This window comes from Lissotriton vulgaris, chromosome 6 (assembly GCF_964263255.1).
Source record: "Lissotriton vulgaris chromosome 6, aLisVul1.2, whole genome shotgun sequence".
Classification (NCBI taxonomy): Eukaryota; Metazoa; Chordata; class Amphibia; order Caudata; family Salamandridae; genus Lissotriton; species Lissotriton vulgaris.
The window spans coordinates 446,234,192-446,252,849 of NC_141694.1; the positions used below are offsets into that span (position 1 = coordinate 446,234,192).

General features: G+C 46.4%; 1 protein-coding gene across 4 annotated transcripts in view; it reads left to right on the forward strand.

Moving 5' to 3' along the window:
• The window catches only part of PHF3 (PHD finger protein 3), a 577,271-nt gene that overhangs the window by 306,937 nt on the left and 251,676 nt on the right, over positions 1 to 18,658 (forward strand). For all 4 annotated transcript variants that reach the window (XM_086926461.1, XM_086926458.1, XM_086926459.1 and 1 more), the window contains one exon: positions 11,578 to 11,706. In XM_086926461.1, the coding sequence (XP_086782587.1) occupies positions 11,578 to 11,706 (129 nt within the window). The remainder of the gene's footprint in view (positions 1 to 11,577; positions 11,707 to 18,658) is intronic.

Sequence of the window (18,658 nt, forward strand, 5' to 3'; positions counted from 1 at the left end):
ACTAGGGGGTGTGAAATCAAGCCGAACATCACATAATTATCTGGCAAAGTTGTGCATTGTATCCCTTGGGTAAGATGACAATGAAGGTCTAGCAATCATAACATTTTGTCATTGACCAGAACGAAGATGATTGTCTACATTATGGTGGTCTGCAGTGGTTGTAATTCAAATCCTTAGGAGAACAGAGACACAACACAATCCCAGGTAACATAAAAAAGATCATAGCTAGGTCTCCATTCATGCACAAGCATTATTAAAACTGGAAACACTATTGGGCTTGGGTCTCGATATTAGGCAAGAATAGCTGACTGTATGCACGTATGGTTATAATTTACACATAGTGTAGTGTTTGTGTGTGTGAATTCCATGGTATGCAAACCTCACACAGCCACATGATAAGCAGATGCATGCTTTAATACAATCCTGTACATGCGATTTTAGGCACTGCCATCACGTGTGTAGTAATGGAGCGCATTTTTGCACTGTGCAGATTAGCATGGCTATATTCGTCCCAGACAGGAAGTTGTTTTGGGACTCCAAGCCTGTTGCGCTGCATGTCATGATTTATGCAAACAACACTTTATCCAAAAAACTGTGCATGTTTATGATAATGTAGGGATGCAAATAGCGTCTCATCTTTTCTGCCAAGGGCAGTATCATTCATGCCCATGGAAAGGCTTCCCCGCTCGACACGCTGACATGGATCACCATGGCTTCACGGCTCAAGCCCCCCAAGTGCCTACATTATCCACCAACAGCCATGTGCAATCAACCTAGCAGGCAATTGGTCCAGCAGCGCTGGCACACATTTCACAGTCCGTGCACAAGCCTCTGCCTTGTTCCAGTCACTCTCTCCGTGATAAAGGCCTCCAGTTCTACTATCCCCATATTTTTTTTTTATTTTTTTTATTTGAAAGGTTTTATGTAGCGCTGGCTAGACCCGGAGGTATCAGAGCGCTTTACAGGAGTATCAGACCATAGTTGCAGGTTACATTGTTACAAAGGTTATACATTTAAAGGACAGAATTGCTCTATTTCACCTCGTTATCAAAGAAGTTCATTATAGCCGTCTAACAGCAGGGAGTGAAGTCACCTCAGTTCAGAAAGATCTTTGTAGCCTAGAATACAAACCATGGCATGTGCAGCCTCCAGTAGGTGGAGAGTTCACTGGGTGCTACAGCAGGGCTGTGGTGCGATTATCAGAAGCACTGCTGCTTATGCAGCGTGGCCCAAAATGACTAAAACGACCGTAAAAAGGTATAGGTGCGAGCCTCTGAAGACTCGAGCTACTAGCTTGGCTCCGCTCAAGGTCCTCTTGAAACGTCAAGTCAAAAACAGACGAGTGCTCATGTGGTACCTGCCCACTTAATCAACTTTCTTTAGAATCTTCTGGTTTCAACTTGATGGAGCCATTTACACACGTATTTATTTAACACAGAGTAACGAGGGAGCTCCTCAAAGAATCCAAGACAAATTATTAACCTTGGATTTAAAATGGGAGAGAGAGGGAAAGAGACTTGTGCTGTGGTGAAATTGTGTAACTAGGAAACCTGAGACCAGTCTCACTTAACCTGCTTGCCCAAATGTATGTTCCTAGGCCACAGCCAATTTCACTGTGCTTTTTTATGTCTAAACTTAAGTGAGACTTTATTAATGTTACTGATACCGAATATACTTATAGGGGCGATCAGACCGCTCTCTCTTCAAACACTGGTCTACCACACTGACACCGTTATCACCCGAATAAAAGAGTCAATTAAGATACTTGTGGCTTGTTCTCATTCTGCTAAAACGATATGCTACCTTCCCCGCCCCAACGGCCGTCTGGCATGGTTATCTCTGCTGTGCTCTTGGGCAGCACACTCAGTACAAGCTGACAGCCTCACCGAGGCGGGATACAGCCTAACAGTGTGGTGCTTTAGTGACTTTTAACAGTGGGTAGTCCTGCTCCCTGCGCCAGAACCCCCTCACTCACAACACTCGACCAGCACATACCAGAAAGATTTCGCTTCAGTGCACCCCAAACCACACAATTCCTTTGATATTCCCCTGGCGCCAGCATCGCTGCCAGGGAAACACCTGGAGTAAACCAAGCTTTTTACAGAGCCAGGAGAGGGCATGCAGGAATTATTTTATTTATTTATTTATAAAGTTTTATATAGTGCAAACTTGATACCGAAGGATATCAGAGCGCTTTACAGTTTGAGGGAAATTAAGGTAACAGATCAGTACATGAGTCAAATAGGGAATATACATAGGCATTGATTCAAATAGTGCACACATAAGGTGAACATTCTACTGGGCATACCGGAGAACACTCTAGTTTCTGCTGAGAACAGGGACCACAACTGCAGCGCCTGGAGAACCAAAAACCAGACCAGGGGTATAATTTGCTTAGACTGGCATTGGTCCTGGATTCGTTACCCGTGTTAACCATGTATTCTTAAAGAAACTGTGCATTCTAATTTCTGTTCTCTGTGTACTCCCTCTCCTCCATGTTCCGCAGGTTATGGGTTATTGGATTTAATTTGAATGGAGGTCAAAACTTGAGGGAGTGAAATGAGTCAACAGATGTATGAACTGCGGTGTGCATGTTAGTGTCATCTGTCAGTGGAGAAGTGTGGCTCAATGATTAGAGCGGCAGACCCTGATGCAGAGGTCTAGCCCGGGGCCAGGGTTCAATTCCCCGCCTCGGCGGGTCTTGGGCTCAAAAATTCCACGGACCTGATAATTCTCGCCTCGGTGCCTATTCCAATCATGGAGTCCCACTCTGCAACTCTGGGCAATAGCTTGCTTAATCTCCACAACGGCTCCCACAACGCTAAGGATGCCTGGCCTCCACCTTGGGGGTGCCCAGGAGTGGACGCCTCACAGGGAAAGCCAGGATGGGTTCCACAACGGTATTCGTACAAGCGCCTTGAGACCCTTGCGGGTGAGTAGTGCGCTATACAAGTATCAATTTACATCTGTTCAATCGATGGCAACTTGTTACCCAACCTTGTGGCGGGGTATGCAAGTATCCCATCTGGTTCTGTGCTTGTGTGACCGTGTGCCAGGTGTTTTCAATAATACCCTGCAGTGCAAGCCTCTTTTATGGCATCAGCTACTAGTCTCTGACTGCCGTCCCTCCCTCATCAATGCCACTCACTGTAACCTCTGCCCCTCACTGCTGCCTTTAAACTTTTGCTCCTTAATGCAGCCTCTTATGCCCTGCCGTAGTCAGAGTACTGGTCACATTTTGCACTCTGGGTACAGTGGCAGACTTTGGGGTGCGTGCTAAAACGAAAGTAAACACTCAATCTGCGCGCAGCCTCGCTTTACCCAGCAAGTCTGCGGACAAGGCAGATTAGCCTAAAAAACACATGCTGTCTTTTGAAACTTGCTGTATTGTTCTGACAGTAAAGCGAGGCTGCGGGGGAGATTGAGTGCTTTTGTTTAAATATCCATGTTAATCGCAGCTCGTGATGGGGCTGCAATTAACATGGATACCTAAATAAAGGCAGACAATCTCCCCCGCAGCCTTGCGGTACTAATAAAACATTACAGCAAACAGTGCGTGCGATTCAGGGCAATAGAAAAAGCACACGCAAGTGGCCACGTCAAAATCCTTACCTCGCAATCTGGAAATGACCGATGTTCACGCTGCACGCCTTTTAAAAGCGGCGGGGGCTTGAATACTCTCATCGGATGTGCCCTCTGTGAGCGCTCTGCATATGGCACTGCGCGCTCGGGGGTAGGGAAGTGCGCGGCCGCACAGCTTATTGGGAACAGTGGCGCCCACACGCCTTCATTGTCACCTGTGGTTGTTGTAGTTCTCAGTTTACATTCATACGCATGGACATCTCTTTTCTACACTCACTAACTCCATTCTCACCCTCTGCGGGAAAATCCAACAAGGGGGTTGATGCCTAGGCGTACTATCACAGAAAGACGGAGCGCCTTACCTCATGACTGGAAAGACTGCTTGAAGAAAAACTACTTGCAAACATCCGGACCCAACACTAGTTGGCAGGAGTATGCAAAGCATGTGAATCTACAGCTCTACATGCCAAGAACAGATGCTTACTGTGTAAATAACATTATCCTTTCATACGTTTGGCATACTTTCCAGTCTGCCTTGTGTGCAAAACCAAGGATGGGCAATCCAAAGACTTTATTTAAATAAGTGAAGATCACTTTAGATTCAGAAAGGCTTTAATTGCTCTTCCCATTTTAAAACCATGTTACAGTCCGTAAATACTGCTCCTCATTATTATTTTAGGATAGACGTCTGATAGACTTCAATGCCTAAACACTACATTCGCAGCACAGCATGCACTTTCTAAGTATTCTAAAGTAAGCAGACCGCCATACCAATAGCAAACAGTTTGCCACCTAGTTACCTGCAGGATCTGCACAAGCATGGTCTGAACAAGCATGGAGGCTTGCCCCATTCTCTTACCTCTATTTGAAACGTTGCAAAAACTGTAAATCCACCACTGTTTAGTAGCTTCCTTACCCCGTCTCAATATATATCCCTTTGAAGGGGGCCTGATTGCAAAACATTTTTCTCAGGGGGTGCAGCGTAACAAAGTTTTATAGACCACTGCATTACATTGATAGAAAGCTTTTAGGAAAACTAACCATCTGTTTATACCTTTTGGTAAGCCTGGCTTAGGGTAACCTGTTTCCAAGTCGGGCATTGCTAGATGGATAGGTAAGTGTATCCAAGTCTATAATGCCAAAGCAAAACATATAGATACATCTGAGATAGGGTATCTCTTGCTTCGCTGGGAAGAACTTTTGTGTGATCTCTACAGGTAAAACGACCAGTGGGTCTAGATTATAATCATGCTGAAGCCACCTCTGGTTGCCTCATAGGCTGGTTCGAAGGGGCAGTAACCATCCTGACCCTGGCATGGGTTACACTTTGGTTGTTCCTCCTAACAAAAGAGCACAGATTCAGTGTTAACAAAAGGCTGCTAAACTTTATTTACTTTTACAAATGCCTCTTTGCATTCAGGATTTTAGTATGTTTTTGACTAATTCTGGTTCTCCAGTATTACATCTTTCATAGATTCACATGCTTGTATCTTCCCCGTCGTCATGGTGGGAGTCTCACGGTAACAGAATGACCAAGCAGTATCATAGAGAAGAAAAACTGCATAGAAAATCCCCATAGGGGCTGTACTATTTGGTAACCAGACCATTTCTTTGTTTTGGTCCAAAAGCCAGCCAATCAGAATTGCTGCCCTGCCCTCACACTCCCCAGCAGCAGCTTCCTGCCTCAGATTTCCAACCGCCTTCGTGTGAGAAAGGAGTCTCCCTGAGCTCGGCTCAGTTTTCTTCTGTTCCTGTGTGAACTTTTGACCCTTTGGGAATCTGGTTTTCCTGTCTTCTACCTTGAGGTATTGTGTGTATTCATATTGCTTATGATGGCTGAAAGCTCTAAGAAGAGGCTGTTCAGGCCATGCAGATCCTGTGGGAAGGCCAGACTCTTCTCTGAGGACCCACATGAGGACTGCCTTTATTGCCTCTACCCTAAACACCTGGTGAAGGACTGTAAGCTTTGTAGAAAATTTTCTGACAAAACTAAGCGTGACAGAGAGGCAAGATTACTGTTATGGCTTCAGAAGAAGAAGGCCACATCAGGTTCAGATTCTGAGGAAGAATCTTCTCAATCCACTCCCAAGAAAAGAAAGGCCTCTGTTTCTGTGGAGAAAGTGGAGTCTAAAAGGAGTAAATCTAGGGAAAAGTCGACATCATCTCTTCCTATTACTCCTCTGGAGAAGCAGTCAAGTCTTAAAGTACCTGGATCTGCACCTTCTACCAGTTCGATGGTTTCTGCCCCTAAGTCTGTGGTGAAAACTTCAGTTCCGTCGTCTTCAGCTTCGTCTAAGGCTGCGTCGACGACCACGACGTCTACGGCAACGACATCGATGAGTAAGATGTCTCTGTCAGGACCGTCGACGACGACGACGACTTCGTCGACGACAGGTTCGATGTCACGAATGTCGACGGGGGTCCCGTCGACGAAGGTCCCGTCGACGAAGGTCCCGTCGACGAAGGTCCCGTCGACGAAGGTCCCGTCGACGAAGGGTCCGTCGACGAAGGTTCCGTCGACGAAGGTCTCGTCGACGAAGGTCCCGACGACGAAGGTCTCGTCGTCGACGGTCCCGTCGACGATGGTCCCGTCGACGGTCATTCCGTCGACGAAAATCTTACTTTCAACGGCTAAAGCTTACAGTTCTCCTCAATCGAAGACCATGATCTCCATACGCTCTTTTCAGTCGACAAGAGGTGCGGCTACCATCAGTAAGTCCGCGGAGTTCACCTCTTGGACAAAGATTTCCCCATTGCCGCCATCATCGCTGTTGGAGCAGGATTCGGAGGGAGAGGAGTCCTCAGGTGCCGCCTACAGCCCTTCTCAGCTTCAGATAAAAAGCCAAGATACGGATGAGGAGGAAAGTTTTTCCTTCAAGGACAGGCCACAATCTGCCAGATATGAATCATTCCAGGAATCTGGTGATTATGAAGAAGAAGAAGAGCAGCACGAGGACTCAAGGGAGGAAGAACGTCAAGAGACAGTTTCTATACCCCTCACCCTTGTGTCTGATCTTAGATTGATGCTAAACGACTACTATCGTCGCTTCCCAGAGGCGAACTCATCGCAACCAGGTACGCACACGCCTCCCACGCAGACACCTAAAAAAGCACCTGCCCCTCAAGATCAAGGGGTTAAATCTCCGCAGGTGGTTACTATTAGGGACGACCTAACGGACTCCGATGACGATGAAGAGCCCGAAGACGGAGAGCTAGTTCATGATGCCTCGGGGAAGGAATGGGACGAATACGTTTTGCCTTCAGCTGCATCACCTGAACCACTCAAATCTACCTCCCCTCCTCAAGATATCGGAGGCTTCCATGATATCATGGAAAGGGCGGCCAAGAGATTCAGTCTGGATGTGGACGTACAAGAGACGGATTGTTTCTTGTACGATTTCAAGGATGATAACAAAAAGTCACTTCGCTCAATACCTATTATCCCGCACTTATGGGAGGAGGGCCTCAAGATTCTAAAAACACCAGCTTCTATAGCGGTTTCGGTTCCACGAATTGAAAAGAAATACAGAGCTCCAGAATCTGCGGCAGCCTGCCTCATTGGTCATCCCAGGCCGGAATCGGTCGTGACACAGGCGGCGCAAAGAAATTCTAAAAACCCGGTGGCTACTTCACTAGTACCACCAGACAAGGAAGGGAGGAGAATGGATGGAGCAGGTAAGAGGTTTGCGGTCATGGCAGCCTCTACCATTAAAGCGGCAAATGCGATGGCTCTGCTCGGCCGTTACAACAGGCAGATATGGTCAGATCTGGCTCCCATCCTGTCGGCGCTTCCAGAAGATCGAAAAGAGGAAGCGGCAGCCCTTCTTAAAGAAGGTGCAAAATCAGCGGCTGAGTCTATCGACATCGCCATGGATATTTCGTCTTTAGCCTTCAGACAAATGGCCGGGGCGGTCTCGCTTCGCAGACAGGGCTGGCTCAAGGCGACTTCTTTTCGACCAGAAGTGCAGGCGAAGATCGTCGATATGCCCTTCGACGGTGAGAACCTGTTTGGGAAACATATCGATGAGGCATTGCAAGGCATAAAGTCGGACACTGATACGGCTAGAGCGCTGGGATCTCTTCAGCAAGGAAAGTTTCAGTCCTTTCGGAAGAGGGGCGCAAGAGGACAATTAAATCAACGATCCTGTTTTCAATCCAACCGATATCAACCGTACAGTCAGCAGGGATATCGTCAGTTTAACACCAACAACCAGTACAGATCCTCTAACTCCTCTTACCAACAACAGTCCAGAGGTAAATCCAACGCCAGGGGGAAAAATCAGCAGTCTAATAGACGTCAATGATTTCAGGCAGGCGCTCCCCACACTACAGATCCCGGACAACGACCACTATCTGTCTCAATACTACGCCAACTGGATGTCCATAACATCGGACAAATGGGTCCTGGATGTCATCAGCAGGGGCCACGCACTGGAATTTGTGGAGATACCACCGGACCACCCTCCAGTAATCAGGCTCAACCATCATCGCACAGAAATGCAGAAGGAAGTTCTCTCGCTTCTGCAAAAGGAAGCCATAGAGGAAGTACCACAGCATCTCAGAGGGAGAGGCTTCTATTCACATTTCTTCCTCATCAAAAAGAAACAGGCCCAGAAATGGAGACAGGTATTGGACCTGAGGGATCTCAATCACTACATAAAAAAGATACCCTTCAGAATGTTGTCGTTGCAAGAGATCTTACTCATGTTAAAGGACAGAGACTACTTGGCGTCCTTGGATCTCATGGATGCGTACTTCCATATTCCCATCCACCGGAAACACAGGAAGTATTTGAGGTTTGTTGTGGAGAGTCGCCACTTCCAGTTCAAAGTCCTGCCATTCGGACTCAAATCAGCCCCGAGGGTATTCACCAAATGCATGGCCCCGGTGGCGGCCCACTTAAGACTGCAAGGGCATTACATTTACCCATACCTGGACGACTGGCTGGTGACAGGTCCGTCTTTCAGGGACGCAGCAGAAGCCCTACAGAGCTGCATCCGGTTGTTTCAGCGATTAGGTCTGAGAACCAACTTAGAGAAGTCCTCGCTGACTCCGGCCCAGGGCATTCAGTTCCTAGGAGCATGGATATGCACCAGAGAGGGGAAAGCCTACCCTTCCGAAGATCGGATGAGAAAGATCAGGGGGCTGACGGCTTCTCTTCAAGCAAAAAAGTCCACTTCCGTGAGGATTTACAAGTCCATGTTGGGGATGATGTCATCCTGCATCCCGTTGGTACCAAACTGTCGTCTGCGAATGAGACCTTTGCAGGAACAACTCGACGAACAGTGGGTACAGGCCAGTGGAACCTTCGAGGATCGCATTACCATCACGACCCGTATGAAGGTGGCCATGTCATGGTGGAAGATCCTAAAAAACCTAAACCAGGGACTGAGCTTCATTCATCGAGATCACGACTTCGTGATGACGACGGACGCTTCGCTGAAAGGATGGGGCGCGCATCTTCAAGAGCTGGAAATTCAGGGCCTTTGGTCAGATTGGGAAGCTCAGCTTCACATAAACATGTTGGAGCTCAAGGCGGTGTTCCTAGGGCTTCAAGCATTCCTTCCCAGAATACGTCCGTCGTCAGTACTTATCCAAACAGACAGCACCACGACCATGTTTTACCTGCTGAAACAGGGCGGGACGAGATCCAAACAGCTGTCGACACTGGCGCAAAGGATCTGGAAATGGCTCATAACCAACGAAATCTCGATCCAAGTCCAGCATATACAAGGAGTCCTCAACACTCGGGCGGACGCCCTGAGCCGCACTCCCAATGCGACACACGAGTGGGAACTTCACGACACTCAGATTCGCATTCTGTTCCAAAGGTGGGGCACCCCCACATTAGATTTGTTCGCGACTCAAAGCAATTCAAAGTGCACTCACTTTGCGTCAAGGTACCGTCAACAGGGATCCATAGGAAATGCATTCCTCATGGACTGGACAGGAAGGTTTGCATACGCGTTCCCTCCGTTCCCGTTGATACCGCGCATCCTGCGCAAGATGAGACTGGAACCGTGCCGGATCATAATGATTGCACCAGCCTGGCCAAGACAGGCGTGGTTTTCAGACCTCCTTCAATTGTCGAGGGGCGACAAGATCCAGCTCCCGACATTTCAAGACCTCATCTCCATGGAGAAAGGGCAGATTCTGCATCCGGATCTACGCTCTCTAAAGTTGTCCGCATGGAACCTCACGAGTGTGAGTTTCAGAATCTAGATATTTCGCAAGAGTGCAGGCATATTCTCTCACAAGCGAGAGCTGTATCAACGAACAAAACTTACACAGCAAAATGGACCCGTTTCTGCCACTGGTGCAACAGACAAAACTTGCATCCTTTTGAGGTTCAGCCTGAAGGTATCCTGCCTTACCTGCTTTTACTATCAAAGTCAGGCCTTTCGCATGCTTCAGTCAAAGTGCACTTAGCAGCAATATCACGATTCAGGCGAAAGCCAAACGAACCATCTCTCTGGTCATCCAGAGTAATAAAGGAATTTATCAAGGGACTCTTTAGAGTCTTCCCACCCATCCAACGCCCACCTGTGCCGTGGCACCTCAATACAGTTCTATCGCAGCTTATGAGGCCACCCTTTGAGCCCATACATAAGACAGACTTGCAGTTCCTGTCATGGAAAACAGCCCTCCTTCTCGCCTTAACATCTGCAAGGAGGGTTAGCGAAATCCAGGCCTTTTCAGTGGAGGAACCCTTCTTACAATTCCGTCAGGACAGGGTTATATTGAGAACTAATCCTACCTTTATTCCCAAGGTGGCGACGTCTTTTCACCTCAACGAACCCATTATTTTGCCTACTTTCTTCAGCAAGCCCTCATCGGAAGCAGAAAGAGCCTTACACTCTCTAGACATCTCAAGATGCCTAAAGTTCTACATTGAGAGGACAAAACCGTTCCGCAAGTCCAAGCAATTGTTCATTGCATTTGAAGGGCAGAGAAAAGGTCTTCCATTGTCAAGACTGAGTATTGCTAGATGGATATCCTCAGCTATTCTGAAATGTCATGACAAAGCGGGGAAGCCGCTATGTTCTAAAGTGCATGCACATTCAACGAGGAAGATGGCAACCTCGATGGCCTTGTTCGCAGGAGTGGCACTGCCAGATATCTGCAGAGCAGCAACGTGGAAGAGTGTGCACTCATTTACAAGACACTACTGTCTAGACACTGCGTGGAAAGAGGACACGGCAGTGGGTCAGGCCGTTCGAAAGCGTCTATTCCAGTAAGGTATGGCCTAATGGCATATTATTTTTTGCTATACAGTACTTTGATGTGTACTTACATGCATTTATAGTATTGCTGATGTTTTTTTTTCATAATTACTATTATGTCATTGCTTTGCGGCAGAGCTTCCTTCTAGGTTCTGTCCTGGAAACGCTACGGGTATGGTGAGCACTGCTTACTACTCTGATACAAGCATGTGAATCTATGAAAGATGTAATACTGGAGAAGGAATTAGTTACTTACCTGTACACTATAGTTCTCCAGTATTATCTTTCATAGATTCACATGCGCCCGCCCGCCTCCCCGTTTCTCAGGCAGATCTTGTTCTCGGAATTTATCCTTGTCTCTCACTCGGGGACGGAAATCTGAGGCAGGAAGCTGCTGCTGGGGAGTGTGAGGGCAGGGCAGCAATTCTGATTGGCTGGCTTTTGGACCAAAACAAAGAAATGGTCTGGTTACCAAATAGTACAGCCCCTATGGGGATTTTCTATGCAGTTTTTCTTCTCTATGATACTGCTTGGTCATTCTGTTACCGTGAGACTCCCACCATGACGACGGGGAAGATACAAGCATGTGAATCTATGAAAGATAATACTGGAGAACTATAGTGTACAGGTAAGTAACTAATTCCTTCTTGATTTTAAGGAAGATTCCCATAATGGAGAACAAAGTACATTTTCAATACCTTTATTGTTAGGGAAGCGTTTTTACACTTTAGATATTCCATAAATGTAAATGTTGCTGTCTTCTATTTTACAGACCATAGAAATGATTGAAAAAGAACAGAGAGATGCTGAAAGACGGCCAATCACTAAAATAACTCACAAAGGGGAGATTGAAATAGAAAATGAATCCTCATTGAAAGAGGCAGAAGCCATGGAAATTGAGGTGAGAAAATACTAAAATATTTGTATACCATTCAAGCATGTGATTTTACTGGCGTTATCAGATCCTATCATTGAAGCAAATGCCTCCATATATAGTATGGTGTTGCGCTGTGAAAGACGTTACACCACAGAAGTGTCAGGCAGACCATCACAATGGATGGTGGGTCCTAAAAATCCTAGAAATGGGGTATGCCCTTCCCTTCTAACAGTTTCTCACTCCTGATGTATTTTCAACTCAGTCAGGCTGGCAGGTTCACATTCTCCAGCAAGTAGTTGGGGCCATGTTGTAAAAAGGGTCCGGGCAACTATTTCCAGAGCAGGTTAGGTTGGGATGTTCTACCCTTTCCTACTTTATACCCAAGAAGGATGGTGGATTCTCCAGTATTAAGGGTGTCTTTCATAGATTCACATGCCTGAATCATTCCCCGTCGTCGGAGTGGGAGTCCCACTGTACATAAAAAAGCAATAATATGCCATAAATATGTAGTAAATACCAATAAAAACCAACCAGGAAGTAAAGTAGCAAAAGCTACAGTAGAAAAAACTTCCACATCTATGACTATCCCAGTCATTTTGTATAGTCCAAACTACAGCCAATCAGGCGCTAGCACCCACCAGAATGTTCTCCCCAGAGGCTCAGGCTCTCAGATTTTCTACTGCACGTCGTGTGAAAGGGAGTCTCCCTGAGCTCTGCTCAGTACTTCTCAACTTTACCAGTGTTTCTTCAGAATTGGAATGTCTTCAAAGTCTCTCTTTAGAGCTTGTGACTCTTGTGGAAAGCTTAGGCTTTTTAAAGAAGATCCCCACAAGAAGTGTATATACTGTCTATACCCTGAACATGAGGTGAAAGACTGTAAAATCTGCAGGACTTTTCCACAGAAGACCCTCAGAGACAGGGAAGGTCGTTTGCTGCTGTGGTTGCAGTAATTAAAAGGAAAGGAGGATGCTCTTTCTGAGGTAGGAAGTGTGGCTTCTATTTCCTCTGTGTCATTGAGAAAGAGAAAGACTGAGGAAAAGATTTCTTCTCCTGGGGCTAAGATGCAGAAAAAAGTCAAGGTTTCTGACTTGCCTTCCTCTTCTTCAAAGAAAAAGGCTTCTGCACCTTCTGCTTCTGGATTAAAGTCGCCCCGAGAAAGTCTGCAAAGCCTGTGTCATCTAAAGGACACTCAGACAAAAAATCTCCTCAGAATCAAACCTCGACGACGGACTCATCGTCGACGCCAGCTCCGTCGACAGGTCCTGTCTAAAGTATTGCATCTACGTCGACGGTTACTTTCTCGTCTCCGAAGCCACACATGATAATGTCGTCGACGTCTTCTTCGCCGACGAGGGTGTTTGTGTTAATAAGACCCATCTTGTCGACGACCATCCAACCATCGAGCGTCGACGTTTCTGCGTCGTCGACGAAGAAAATAATTCCGTCGACGAGTACATCGTCGACGAAGCTAAGCCCGTCGACGAAGATTTCTCCGTCGACGGATCCCTCGTCGACGAAGACAGCTTTACCGTCGACGAAAAGTTCATCGTCGTCGAAGACGGCACCGTCGACTAAGGATCCTCCGTCGACGACAGATATACAATCGTCGACGACTTCGTCGACGAAAACTTCATCGTCGTAGAGAGCATAGTCTACGAAAACTACCTTATCACTGATGGCTCCGTCGACGATGCAGGTCAAGCCTCCGTTGACGATACCGTCGACGATGGGCCCGTCGACGCCACTTTTATCATTGTGTACAGATATACAGGTGTGGTCCGCTACGTCGCATACTGCTTATGACACTTCTCAGTCGACAGGAGCATCATTACTACAAAGAAGAAGCTCTACATTACAGCCTCTTTCCCCATTAAAGTTACCTGACCAATTACTATATTCAGAAGGGGAGGCAGATCAAGACTTTTCTGATGATGATGGCAATTTCAGAGTAGCCAGAAGTCTTTCAGAATTGTTCATCAAGACACAAGAGGAAGACCAGGAGGAAGAACAGTTCGTTGCAGCACAAATGGGTCAAACATCTGCACCGATACCTACGGCACAAATGCCATTAGATCTTCTTAATAATCTACAGTATATGCTGAGTGATTATTACCGCAGGTTCCCTCCATCAGAGTCTGCAGAATCACGTCCGGCGACTCCAATGACACAAGAACATGTCTCAGCTTCTACAGTACCGAGACAGCTGTCATTAACGCCAATACCTGAGGCTCAAACTAATGACCCTCCATCTCCAGCATAATCCCAGCATACGTATCAGACCATTGATGATGATGATGATGATGATGAGAGAGAGGAAGGAGAGGTTGATGAAGAATCAGAAATGCCTTAGTGGGACAGACCCCATCACCAACTGCTCCTCAAACAGCGGACTCACCGCCTGTTGACATTGGAGGTTTTCACCTGGTCTTGGATAGAGCGACAAAAAGATTTAAGATCGCTATGGAGGTTACACAGCAAGTGTGTTTTTTATATGATTTTAAGGATCAACCACACAAACAAGTAAGAACGATCCCGATAATTGACTTTATTTGGAAAGAAGGCTTGAAAATCATGTCTACGCCAAATTCTTTACCTGCAGACATACCACGGCTGGAGAAGAAATACAGGGCACCCAAGGCATCTCCTGCATGCCTTGTTGGACAGGCAAAGATCGAATCTGTAGTTGTTCAGGCGGCACAAAATAGATCTAAAATTCCGGCCTCACAGGTCAATGCTCCACCGGACAAGGATGGAAGGCGCCTTGACTCTATTGGAAAAAAGGTGTCCACGATGGCTGCGACTACCGTCAGAACAGCAAATTCACTAGCTATCTTGGCGAGATACGAAAGGCAGATGTGGTCAGACATGTCTCCATTTTTGGAAAAGTTGCCAGAGCCAGAAAGATCGGAAGCAATGAAAGTGCTTCATGAGGGTGAGTGCGTCTCTGCAGAAATGATCGACGCAGCTGTGGATGTCGCATCCACAGGTTTTAGACAGCTGTCAGGAGCAGCTGTACTAAGGAGGCAAGGTTGGCTGAAGTCAACTGCTTTCAGACAGGAAGTCCAAGCAAAGATCATGGACATGCCTTATGATGGGGAGTATCTTTTTGGTCAACATGTCGATGAAGCCCTGCAAGCCATTAAAAAAGATACAGACACGGCAAAATCTCTGGGAACGCTACAGTTTCGTAGATCGTCCTTTCGTGGCGCCAGAGGACAGGGGTCCTATTCAAATAGAGGCGGTTTTTCCCAACAACGTTCTTACCAGCCCTCACAAAGTAACCCGCGATACCAGCCGTATAGGCAGCAATCGTACGGACAACGAGGCAACTATTCACAAGGCAAAAGAAGATCTTCCTACCGAGGGAAAGATTCTGCTAAGAGGCAATGAGAACAGTCATCTGTCACCACCTCTGACAACTATACCATCAAGAGTTGGAGGAAAAATATCCCATTTCTCATTAAATTGTTCAAAAATTACAACAGACAAGTGGGTTCTGGATGTTGTAACCAGAGGTCACGCTTTGGAATCTATCAAAGTTCCCCCAACTTCGCCTCCAAAAGGTCCCCCACCAGCTCGCATCAAGGAGCTTTTTTCCCAAATCAATATTATGATTCGACAAGGCGCAATCGAGACTGTTCCTCAGTTGCAGAGAGGAAGAGGCTTCTACTCAAGATTTTTCCTCATTCTGAAAAAGACAGGGGAATGGCGTCCCATCCTCGATCTACGCGCCCTCAACAAATATCTCAAAAAGGTATCTTTTCGAATGATAACACTGCAAGAAATCCTTCAGCTTTTGTCCCAAAATGACCATATGGCTTCACTGGACCTTCAGGATGCCTATTTTCATGTGCCTATTCTCCCCAGGCTCAGAACATTTCTAAGATTCAGAGTGGCTGGCAGGGACTTTCAGTTCAAAGTTCTTCCGTTCCGTTTGGACTTCGGTCAGCTCCCCGAGTATTCACAAAGATGTTGGCACCAGTAGCGGCGCATCTTCGCCTAAAAGGCATTCAGATTTTTCCATATTTGGACGACTGCCTTATCAAGGCCAGTTCTTTAAAGACAACTACAATGCATGTCCAGAAATGCCTCTCACTATTTCAATCCCTGGGACTTACAGTCAATTTCAAAAAATCCCACCTTGTTCCATCACAGAGAATATCATTTTTGGGAGCGACATTAGACACTCAGCTCACCCAAGCCTTTGTCTCAAAAGAAAGACGGTGCAAGATTTGCAAGATGGCCCTCAACTTACAGAAAAAAAGGTACGTTTCAGTAAGAACTTACAAGTCATTCCTAGGGATGCTATCATCCTGCATCCCTCTCATACCCAATTGTCGTCTGCGCATGCGTCCTTTTCAAGAAGAGCTCAATCTTCAATGGATTCAGGTGACAGGGTCATTCGACGACAAGATCCGCATAACTTGCAGAATGCGAGACGCTCTTGCATGGTGGACACAGACAAACAATTTGGAAAAAGGACGTTCCTTCCTAACGGATATACCAACTTACACCATCACCACGGATGCGTCCCTGGAAGGATGGGGAGCGCACCTAGAGGGAATGACAGTCAAGGGCAAATGGAACAAAGATCAAAAGAGATGGCATATCAACCTTTTGGAGTTGAGAGCAATTTTCCTGGCTTTAAAATCTTTTCAAACAGTGATTCACGGATCAACAGTACTCATCAGAACAGACAATACGAGTATGTATTACTTGAATAAGCAGGGGGGCACAAGATCAGCCTTTCTCTCACAGGAAGCCCAGGAAATTTGGAGTTGGGCTTTACATCAAGGGATCAATCTATCAGCAATACACGTTCCAGGACTGTCCAATGTGCTCGCCGACTCACTCAGCAGGGCGACAACAACAAATCACAAGTGGGAACTTCATCAGACCACTCTCGACAAGATTTTTCAGGAGTGGGGTCACCCCGAGCTGGACCGATTTGCGACGAGGCAGAATTGCAAATGCCCAGACTTCGCAAGCTGGGTTTCCCACAAGGAGTCGTGCGGAGAAGCACTTTTGATGAGTTGGTATCAAATATTTGCCTACGCTTTTCCACCGATCCCTCTAATTCCCAGGGTCATTCGGAAGATGAAACAACAACCTTGCCGTCTAATTCTCATCGCACCCAGGTGGCCTCGCCAGTATTGGTTTACAGAGCTCCTACTTCTATCGGAGTGCAAACCAATACAGTTGCGGACTCTGCCGAATCTTCTAACAAAGCAGGAGGGTCAAATCTGTCATCCGGACCCAGCCTCCTTGAAATTAGCAGCTTGGCTCCTCAACACGTCGAATTTGCACATTTAAATATTCCAGAGGATTGTAAAGAGGTGTTAGCCAATGCCCGAGCGCCTGCTACTATAAAGACTTACCAGCTAAAATGGAAAAGGTTTTGTAATTGGTGTCTTGCGGCCCATTTACATCCACTTCAGACGACACCAGAACAGATTTTACCGTTCTTTCTCCAATTGGCTAAGTCTGGCTTGTCTCACTCCACACTGAAAGTGTTCTTAGCGGCCATTTCCAGATTCCGGCAAGATGGATCTAATTCTTTGTACTCATCTAGGATAATACAGCAATTCTTTAAAAGTCTGTTTCGTATGTTCCCGCCTGTTCGATGTCCACCTCCATCATGGTACTTGAATGTGGTACTTTCACAGCTCATGCGTCATCCTTTTGAGCCCATTCATAAGGTGGATCTGAAATTTCTTTCTTGGAAGGTTGCGCTTCTGTTGGCTCTAACGTCAGCGAGAAGAGTCAGTGACATTCAAGCTTTCACCATCAAGGCTCCTTATATGCAGTTTACTTCAAATTCAGTGGTGCTTAGCACAAATCCAAGATACATGCCAAAAGTCCCATCTGACTTTCACCTTAACGAACCGGTGTGTTTAAAGGCATTCTTCCCTAATCCACAAACGATAGCAGAAAGAACTTTGCATTCTCTGGATATCAGGAGATGCCTCAAATTTTATCTTCAGAGAACTGCTACATTGCGTAAGACAGATCAGCTTTTTGTAGCATTTGGCAGAATGCGAAAAGGACACGCAGTAACCAAGCAAACTATAGCTCGTTGGGTGCCCTCAGCAATTGGTTTATGTCACCAGCAAGCAGGAAAGCCACTACAATCCTTGCCTAGAGCGCACTCTACAAGAGCGGTCTCATCATCAGCGGCCCTCTTTGCTGGAGTGCCCCTGCGCCACATATGCAGAGCGGCAACTTGGTCCAGAATGCATACTTTCAGAAAGCACTACTGCCTGGAGAGTAGCAGTGATGCAGATACTTCGGTGGGACGAGCAGTGTTGCGCAATCTTTTTAAATAAGGTGAGCCTCTGTTTTTTTCCTTCCTCCTCTATGCTTTACTAGACGCCTATGTTATGTCTATATATTATTGTACCTTTGACATATGCATAATTATACAAGATAGCGTCTAAGAGCAAAGGATTGGTGTACTGCTAGTTACTCTGATTCAGGCATGTGAATCTATGACAGACACCCTTAATACTGGAGAAGAACAATAGTTACTTACCTGTAATCTGTGGTTCTCCAGTATTGGTGTATTTCATAGATTCACATGCAACCCGCCCACCTCCCCTCAGAGGCTTTTAGGCTATTTTGGTTTACCTACACTCCTAGCGAGAAAATCTGAGAGCCTGAGCCTCTGGGGAGAACATTCTGGTGGGTGCTGGCGCCTGATTGGCTATAGTTTGGACTATACAAAATGACTGGGATAGTCCTAGATGTGGAAGTTTTTTCTACTGTAGCTTTTGCTACTTTACTTCCTGGTTGGCTTTTATTGGTATTTACTACATGTTTATGGTATATTATTGCTTTTTTATATACCGTGGGACTCCCACTCCGACGACGGGGAATGATTCAGGCATGTGAATCTATGAAAGACACCAATACTGGAGAACCACAGATTACAGGTAAGTAAATATTGTTCTTACTGCCCATATCTTGAAGATTTGTA